Below are 9,687 nucleotides of genomic sequence, written 5' to 3'. Positions count from 1 at the left end.
GGGGGGGGTAATAGAACTGCAGCTTGAGGGTGGGGGCTCTGGCGGCTGCTTAGCATCTGGCCCCGGGCTTAGCGAATCCAAGAGATACCGGGTTCTTCGGGTGAATAGGAAAGCGGGTTGCACTGGCCAGCTGGGACCTGCCTCTCGTTCTCCTGAAGAGGACTGATCGATAGGCACACTTTCCCTCTCATTTGCACATATTTTTAAGGTTTTATCTTTGGCCCATTTCCCTTTGAGCACAATTTCCCATAAGTATCTTAGTAAAGAAGAGAAACAAGGTTTTTCATGAGGTGGGCTCCTGGTGAGAGGCCCAAACAGCCCAGGTTGTGCTGTCCCAGCACTTGGACCGAGGGGTTCTGTGACCCTGAGCAAGCCCCTTCACCTCAGGTCCATCCGCAAATGGGGCTGCTCATGACTGTCCTAACCCTTTAGTCATGATGACAAAGGCCTGTGAAACATTTAGGTGAAAGGGCTGTATCACATCCCCAAGATTTCTGCATGATGTGTCAAAGGGGAAAGTTTTAATAGCAAAGAGAAAAATGGCACTTTTTGGCACCTGGTAGAAGCAAGCTAATTGGTTGCCAAGGAGTTGGGCCAAGGAACCTTATTTTGAGCTTCATCTGTGTGCATCATTTTTCCATGAGGATTAAAAAGACTATTAATCCAGTGATAGAGACATATACGATAAATTACTACCAAAGGGCCACAATGACCTTGGCCGTGTCTTACTGTAGGTTCAGCTTTCTGGGTGGGCGGCAACAGCATTGCTGGAAGTCAGGGTTGGGTGGAGGAGGGGGGAGCTGGAGAGAAAAAGAAATAGAGGAAAGTAGAATCTTGGCAACAGCTACCTGGGCTCTCATTATTTTCCCTGGAGCCTGACATTTGAAGCATGAGAAGAGCCGTCAACGACTTCAAAGCTTTAGGGGCACATTGACAAATGGTCCCGCCTTACAATCCAGCAGCCACGTCCTAATGAGCCTCATTAAAACTGGTCTGGATCCCAACCCCCAGCCCTGACACCGGGTCAGCCTGTGGCTTTTATACTCTTCTCTTCCGTTCCCTACCTTCCTCCCCAGGAGTGGGAACTGGTGGTATTGGGAAAGTTGAAGTGGAACCTGGCAGCTGTCACTCCTCATGACTTCATCGAGCACATCCTTCGCAAGCTGCCCCCGCAGAGGGAGAAGTTGTCTTTGATCCGCAAACATGCGCAGACCTTCATTGCTCTGTGTGCCACCGGTAAGGACAGGCTTGAGCCCGGGAGGGAGGCTGGGGAGCTCTTTGGAGGACGTCTATGGGGAGACCAAAGGTTGGGGGAACTCTCATATTTGGTCGTTTAGGGGAGGGGTGGTCTTGAGCAGTGTAGAGTCTGAGATTTCATTCCCGGGTGGTTTTTTCTTTAACTTTATCTGAGCTGGTATATTCTCTTTCTCTGCTAAACTCATAAATGGTTTATGAGGACAGGTGTGGTAAGGGAAAAAAATTAGTGCCTGTTAAAATATGCTTTATGATGTCTAAAGTGCTCTTTGAAGATTACATATACTGCTCACGGGTTGTGTTTAAATCTTTAATCTTTTGAGGAAAAGGATGGCTTGGAGATAAGCCCAAGAGGAAATTTAGGGGTGGGGGCGAATATAGGTTAAAGGAACAATGTCCAGATAAATACGCTGCCTGCCCTGATAAGTAGCAAGGGAGACCAAAGGAATTCTTTTTACTGTAGGGCGTTTATTGCCTCCTCGCTGTTCCCTCTGCTGGATGGGGGATGAGCCTGGTCGGCTTTCAGCGAGGAGTCACTGGGGAGCCGGAGGTTCTGAAGCCCTCCCTTCAAGTGGCCTGTTTCCATTTTGGCTCCAGCCTTTAACATAGCAATTAGTAGAGAAAGTAACCGGCTTTTTCTTGTTAAAAGCTTTCTGCCCCCCATGCCCACAGTCGATACATAGTTCTTATTTGCTTGCATGTCCTAATAGAGCAAAGGCAGTGGTTTCACTTTATCGTACTAAACTGAACCTTGGCCAGTTTCTACTGTTTTTTTCTTGGTAGTGGCCATGGTAGAGACCCTGGAACCTTGATCAGCCAGGAAAGAGGTGTCAGGAGTTCATATTCTCACAGTCAGAAATGTGAGAACCGACCCTTCTGGCAGACCTTTTGGGATGGTTCAACTCAAATTTGCCAAGAGTAGTTGAATTATATAGGTGAGACTTGGGAGTTAACTTTTTTCAGTACCTCGTTACATGCACTCATGAGTTTGTACAGAAGATCGTGTAATGTGCAATCGTGTATATGTTCTGTGTTCACAGTCAGAAGGTCGGGCTTTTTGCTCCTTATCACTGGGTGAACTTGCACAGGCTGCTTAACCCCTCTGAAGCCCAGCTTCTCCATCTGCAAAACAGGCCTGTCAATACGTCATCATCCTGCAGCCTTTTCAGAGTGGTTAGGAAAATTACAGTCAAAAGGAGGTGATGCACGTTGTAAACCAGGAGCCGAGTAGGACGGATGTGCCATGATGCTGATTGTGAAAATGCCACCATCTCCAATTTTAACTCTGATTTTGATTTTAACTGTTCCAACCAAGATGGATACGGTGACTTTTCCAGCTGCTCTCATCTGCCTCTAGCCGGGTCTGGGTGCTCTGCTGTCTTGAGTGTAGGATTCTGCACCTCCCCCTTTTGGGTCCAGGGGATAGGATTCCCCTTGCTGCGTGTCTTTAGTCCTGCCCTGCGGACCCCGATCACACTTCCGGGAGCGTACATGTGCCCTGTGCACCTTTTGGGGGAGTTAGATGCCCTTGCTGTGGCCCTGGGAACCCCGCTGCCTTTTAGACAGTCATTCTGCTTCCTTCCCTTCTCCTGCTGTCTGGCCTGGGATCTAGAGATCAGTTCCACATTGACCTGTCTCATTTTGTCTCCCAGGCTGGGATGTCCCTTTCCTCTCTTGTCATGATTCACTGTGGGGGAGGGGTCATCCAGTCCTTTTTCTCTGGCCCTAGGACAGCCGACCCCACAACCCTAAACTCTCCCATTGCCCAGCTGTTGATAGCCAGAGTTCTGGGTTGACCTGTTTCTTGACTGACAGATCTTTGGGGTCTGTCCGCCCCTTCCTCCTGTCTGATCTCTGATTGGGGAAGGGGGGCTGGGTAGGATTACCCAAGCACGGGCATATCCCCAAATTCTATATAGGCCCATTCTCTAAACGTTGACCTGTTTCTTGACTGACAGATCTTTGGGGTCTGTCCGCCCCTTCCTCCTGTCTGATCTCTGATTGGGGAAGGGGTGCTGGGTAGGATTACCCAAGCACGGGCATATCCCCAAATTCTATATAGGCCCATTCTCTAAAACTGGGGATCCCATCCCCCACCCGAAGCCTTCTTGCCCAGATCCTTGGGGTGGCTGCCAACTTTGGGGCCAAGAATAGGGAGCCTGGGATTGAGGGACTGAGGACAGAGGTCCGAAGGAAGGCTGAGGCCCTCGTGAAGACTGCCTTTTGGGGGCCTTGAGCTAGCTTTGGTCGGGGGTGTGGACAGATAGGAGAAAGAACACCTCCATCCAAATGAAAAACTGCGTGCCAAGTACTAAGCCTCAGGCGTGGACTGGTCAGAGCAGAGGGAGAATCTCAGAAGTTTCCTGGGTCTAGAAAGGGTGATCCTCTCTCACACGGCCTTTCTTTCCCTGATCTGCACTTGGGTTGGTGCAAGTGACTGAGTCACAGAATCCCTGCTGCGTGGAGGTTTCTGGTACGCAGCCGGACAGCAGAAACACCAAGGGCTGCTTTTCTTGTAGGAAACACCTTCCAGGGAGATGAGGTTCCGCATTTGAGGGTCAGAGCATGAGTGGGCGTGTACCCATGGCTATGGCTGTGTCTGGCAAGTAGCCCTTTCCCCCCAGTCCTGGACGGGATGCCCTGGGGCTGGTGAAGCACCTGCAGCCGGGGTCTCTGAGGCCCGTGGGGGTGGGGTGGGGGCAGGAGATGGCAGCTAACCCTGGGCTGTGTGGCTAGTTTATGGGAAGAGCTAGTTGTGAAAGAGCTGGCAGTCATTCTGCAGAGTATGTGGGGAGCGTATGTGTGTGTGAAAGGGGAAGAGAGAGAGCCGAGAGCATGGAGGGGCCGCGGGAGGGTGGCCGAGCGCCGGTCTTCCTTCACCGGGCTCTGGGGTAAGATGGTGGCACAAGAGGTGCCTCCTTCCTATCCCCACGCAGCCTGAAATGGCTTCTGGGGGAGAGAGTGCCTCACGCTGCCTGGTGGCTCTCTCTGGCCTGTCCTGGTCAGTGGAGGCATTGGGGTGGGGGTGCGGCTCTTCATGACTGCAGCTCCTGGCCCTCCGTGTCCTAGAGCTTTGGATACTGGGGAGGCAGAACTGAGGCCCCAGGTCCACAAACCAGGAAAGAAGACCATTTAAGATGACTCAGGATCGCACTCCAGCATTGGGAGATTCTTGAGATGTGATATCATGTTCAACAGATGATTCCAGTGAGTCCAGAAGAGCCAGTGGCATTGAGTTCGAGCCCAGCAAGGAGCAGGGACGAGGTGTTCCCCCTCCCTCCCCTGGCACCCCACACCCCTCTTTTTGTATTAGCAGCCCACCTTGAGGTGCTGCATCTAGAGATTTGTGCACACATGACTGTCCCCCTCTCTGGCCTCCCCACCCAAGGCCTGAGCCTCCTTGGTGACAGTGACCCATTACGCTTTCCGAGTCATCCTGCTTACCTGCAGGTGTCTCCTTAGCTTCCATCCCTGGCTTACAGTCAGGCGGTGGTGGCCCAGAGAAGTTAGATGACTTGGCCTTTGCTCCACAATGGCAGATTTGCCTTGGTGGTGGCCAGCAAGGAAGAATCGAAACCCACCTCTCCGTCTGTGAGCCTCTGAGCTGCCTCCGCAGCCGAGAGGTCACGGGGCTGAGGGGAAGTGGAATGTTGGTTCCTCTGCGAGTGTGCCCTGTGGGGACAGCAGTGTGACTGGCTGTCTCACTTCCCATCTGGCCGAGATGAATGAGAAGCAGGCTGCTTGCCATTCTCCGTGCCCCCCTCCCCAGGCCTTTGGAGTTAGGTTGGCATGGGCTTGTCATGCCCATCTTGCCCCACAAGGACAGGGTGTGCCGAACTTATTCTGGGGGTAGCAGGTGAGGCATGTGCTGAATGACATCACTGGCCAATGAGCTCCGCGGGCTCTGGCCCTTTAAACTTCCACCTGACCGCAGGTTGGGAGGTCGAGTGGTGGGGGAACCTTGTCCTGCTGTCTCAGCCTTGGAGCAAGTATCCCTCTCCCCCTAGTGGTGAACAGAAGCCACACAGTCACACTTGGACTTCAAGGCTTTGGCCTCCATGGGCAAAGTAATCAGCACTACACTTCCTGGGCAGGGCCATGTAATCTGTTGTTTTAAATCTATTTAGCTCAGAACTCTGTCTTCGGTGAAATCTTACCAAGAAGTGCAGATACCGAGTTGATGACTCTGGAGCACTTCTCAGGGCTGTCATCCAGGTTAGGGAGCTCAGCAGGACCTCCAGGGGCCCCAGGCATCCTTGGGAGGTTAAGTGATTCATGCAAGGCCAGGGTGCTGGTGCCTTGTTTGGGACTAGGACCCATTATCTTTTGATTCCTGAGCTAGGGAGTTTTTAGGGGACTTTTTTTCCATTTCTGTTATGAAAAACTATCCTATATTCCTTAGTGGTATGTGGGAGGTGACCTTGAGGAGCTGTTCAGCTTCTGGTAAGTTATAAAGAGCTCTGGAGCTGGAGTCCAGAAGTCTCCATCTTCACCCCAAGCCCAATGCTCACGTAAGTGAGTGACTTTAGACAAATCAGTTAACTGCTCAAGATTTTATTGATTCACCTGAAGGGCTCTGGTAAGTTATAAAGAGCTCTGGAGCTGGAGTCCAGAAGTCTCCATCTTCACCCCAAGCCCAATGCTCAAGTAAGTGAGTGACTTTAGACAAATCAGTTAACTGCTCAAGATTTTATTGATTCACCTGAAGGAGATGTCTGAAACATAAACTATATGTTCCTTTTTATTAATACCTTACTGCTGTTACCACCAGCATAAGTGTGCAGATGACACCAGAGCCACCTTGTGCTTGTCTGCAGAGCTGGAACTCCCCTAAGGTGTGTCCCTTGCCTCCTCCACCCACCAGGAGGCAGGAGGTAATGTCGCATGCTTCTAGTATGTGGGCATCGTTCCTTGGCTGTGAGCCACATCTGAATGATGTGGGGTGTGCTGGGGTGTAGTTGCCAACTTCTTTCATTCATCGAGTACTCATAGGGCTCTTCCCATTCTCCTGTGGGGTCTGTTTCTCCCACTCTGACAAAGCAGCAGGAGGCTTTGGGGACTCGATGAGGTCATTTCTGTGACACACACACACACACACACACACACACACACACACAGCTGGATAGTGAAGGATTCTCCAGGCAGCACAGAACCCTCATTCTTCCTGGCCCCAGCATGCTTGGTGGCTCTGCACCTGCCTGCACCCGAGGGACGCTGGGCTGCGTTCTCCTCACCGTCCAGACGTTGGGTAGAATCTGCAGCAGTCAGAGCGCCCATCACCATCCCACAGGAAGTTCCTGCAGTGAGGACAGTGGAGGTGATAGTCGCAATGATGACGGTGGCTGACTCTTGTTGTTTGTCATGAACCAGGTACTGTGCTTTCACATGGGTCATTTCACTTAATCCTCAGAACACTATCAGGTGGGTGTAATTGTTATCCCTATTTGCAGGTCATAGAGGTCAGGTAACTTACTCCTCTTCACACAGCTGGTAGGTGGCGGGGCAGGGATTTGTCTGACTCCAGAACTGACAATCTGAACCGGTGAGCTACATTGCTCTAGAGATCTGCCATGGCTGGAGGTGAGCCAGAGCCCTGGGAACTGGTGCAGCCTCTGTCCCCTGTGAAGGTGTGTGGCTGTTCCTGCTCTGTTCAGATCCCCAGATGCAACGGGCTGGAGGAAGACCCTCCTGTCCCTGCTGGGGTTGTGGACAGGAGTGGAGGCCACCCAACCACAATGTACTCCACCTTAAACCCCTTGAAACTGGCTCTACTGTCCAAATCGTCCCATCTCCTCCTAGCCCTCCTAGGAAGTACCTCCAGTGCTCCTCTCCACTTGAGTGTCTCCCTTTGAGCAGTTGCCCATGTACTATACACCGTGTTGTGTTGTGTTACTGCCTGATGAATCAGTCCCCAGCCTTAAGAAGACTGGTGTCTGGAGCATGATCTCCAGTGCTCCTCTCCACTTGAGTGTCTCCCTTCTTTGAGCAGTTGCCCATGTACTATACACCGTGTTCTGTTGTGTTACTGCCTGATGAATCAGTCCCCAGCCTTAAGAAGACTGGTGTCTGGAGCATGAACAGTATTTTACATTTTCGGGGGGATTCATGCTGCCTGGCACAGGGAGGAGCATGTTATAATGACCTGTTAGAACGGGTCAGTGATCAGTTAATTGCCTCTCGCTCTGCTGTGGGGAAAGGAGGGGTCTCAGGAAGTCGTAAACATCGCACCTTTCCTGGTGGCGACAGGGAAGAGGGTCGACCCTCGCCCCTGAGTGCCACCCCTGAGTGCGCCTTCCACACCAAAATACAGCTTGTTGGAAGTTTTGACTAAGATTTCTGAGAGACTTTTCCTGGTTTTTATTTGTTAAGATAATATTAAAAGAAAATTTTACAAACGTGTTCCTGTTTCCCCCACCTAATGGACAGTTTTCATTTTCTGTGCTTCCCTCTCGTTCATCCACCTGCATGCGTGTATGTATTTATACTTACGTGTGTATGGAAGGTCGTTATCCTCATGATAGCGTGTGCATACAGTGTGTTTTTCTGCCCCTTCTCCCCAGTGGATATCCTGAATGTTTCTCCCTCCTGGTATATGGCCAAAGTTTAAGGCTCCCAGGAATGGCCGAATAGGTGGGGTGGAGTTTTCCGTGGGTGAGCGTGGGGTTCGCTAACCAGAGCTAGCTCAGTGGGGGAAGCTAGTGGGGAAATGAAACGATGTTTCGTTTTTGTGTTTGTGTCTCTGCTCTGTTTGGAGGGGACCTGGGGCTGCCCGGTGCAGGGGATGGCTTGTGACTGCTGGCTGGAGGAGCCATGCTGCATCCATGGTCTCTCTGGTTCTTTGCCTTGAGATTCGTTCCCGTTCCAGATTCTCCTGTAAGAGCACATTAGAGCTGGAAGGCTGCTGGGAGACCATCCTGCCTACTGTCTTTAAACCCATTAACCTAAACCCTGAAGGAAGAAATACATTTTATAATACAACTCATACACCAAACCAATACAAAAATCTCCCCCAATAATAATTGCTCTTAACTACATGCAAGTACTTCCCGATACTTTGTATCCTATTCTATTCAGTTAAACAATAATGAAAAGTGCTGGTCACCCACAATGAAGTTCATGACCCACTGGCGAGTTGCAACTGGAGGTTTGAAAAACCCTGATCTAAACCAATCCCTTACCAGGCAAACGGGCATGCAGGGGCTTAGAGGACAGGGTGACTTGCCCAGGGTCACACAGTCTGCGCTAGCTTGAGTGCTGTTGCTGCTGGTGTTTGACTAACGGGAGAGCGGGATGTGCTGGGGGCTCTAGAGGAAGAGGCCAGTGTTCCATGGTGGTGGCAGCAGAGGAGTGATGCGCTGGCTTGGCCTCCAGCCGATCATCTTGTCGTGCTGTGGGAGGACTCTGCCCCGTCAGCGCCACTCTGAGCTGCTGAGAGGCAGCCATCCCTGCACACAGCGTGCTCCAGTTCTGTGGGACAGGGGACAGAGTCCCCAAGTGGACTCCCCTCAGCATTAGTCAAACAAAAAGGGAGGTGGAGCCCCGTGTGCAATTCTCGCACCTGTTCCACCCCGGGACAGCCCGCCCGCTGGCTTCCAGGAGTGAATTCAGATGCTACAAGTCAGAGTTGGTTGTGCGAGCAGTGGGATGGCTCTGTGAGAGGCCTCTGTGAGGTGTGGCCCTGGTCTGAGGCCTGTGGCAGAGGGAAGAGAGGGCCAGGGATGCTGTCCTGCCCCTTTCTTGCCAGATGCTCCCACCCAGGGCCTTTGTGGGCCCAGGGCCATGAGCTGGCTGCCTCATTTGTGTTATGAATGTCACAGGGCGGAGCTAACGAGGTTATTGGGCAGAGAAGCACTCTCCTGTGACCCTCGTGGAAGAGACCTACAGCAGAGGGGGAGGCGGGGAGGCTGGCTTTGCCACACCCTCCGTGGGGATAGAGAAGGCAGAGGACAGCAGGTTTCGGGTGCAACACGCTCAAGAGGTGGAAATGGGGAATGGGCGATGGGGAGAGAGCCAAGGAGCCAGCCAGCCAGCCAGGCCCCCTGTGTTCATGGGATTCAGCCGAGATGGGAGGGAAGGGTCGTGCATGGCTCAGTGATCCACGGTGTTTCTAAGATGCTACCAAAATGTGCTTCCTTAGGAAATGATTTTGTAATAGAGCGTTGGATAGGAAGAAGGTGATATACTAGGGTGAACTGGTGCTTTGTAGGTTCAACCTCCTATTTTTGCTGTAGTTTAAAGTATGACTCGTGTTTCCCTGTGCGCTCTGCCTCCTGCCCCCACGTGCGCCTTCCGTTTCTACGTACAGTCAGCTCCCTGGAGTAATGCTAAAACTAGAGGTGGTATAGTGTGGAGGATTTGCCGTGCTCCAGGACTGTCACAGGGTGAGTGATGAGATGGAACCTCTTTAGCCTATCAACACAAGCAGCGGAAGGG

At 51.9% G+C, this 9,687-nt stretch overlaps 1 protein-coding gene across 1 annotated transcript in view; it reads left to right on the top strand.

Moving 5' to 3' along the window:
• The window catches only part of CCND2 (cyclin D2), a 31,178-nt gene that overhangs the window by 4,940 nt on the left and 16,551 nt on the right, over positions 1–9,687 (top strand). Inside the window, exon 3 of the mRNA XM_008588546.1 lies at positions 1,077–1,236. Coding sequence (XP_008586768.1) covers positions 1,077–1,236 — 160 coding nt within the window. The remainder of the gene's footprint in view (positions 1–1,076; positions 1,237–9,687) is intronic.

Source organism: Galeopterus variegatus, unplaced genomic scaffold (genome assembly GCF_000696425.1).
Source record: "Galeopterus variegatus unplaced genomic scaffold, G_variegatus-3.0.2 Scaffold4892, whole genome shotgun sequence".
NCBI lineage: Eukaryota > Metazoa > Chordata > Mammalia > Dermoptera > Cynocephalidae > Galeopterus > Galeopterus variegatus.
The sequence above is the reverse complement of the archived record's forward strand: the minus strand, read 5'-3'. Positions and strand labels throughout refer to the sequence as shown.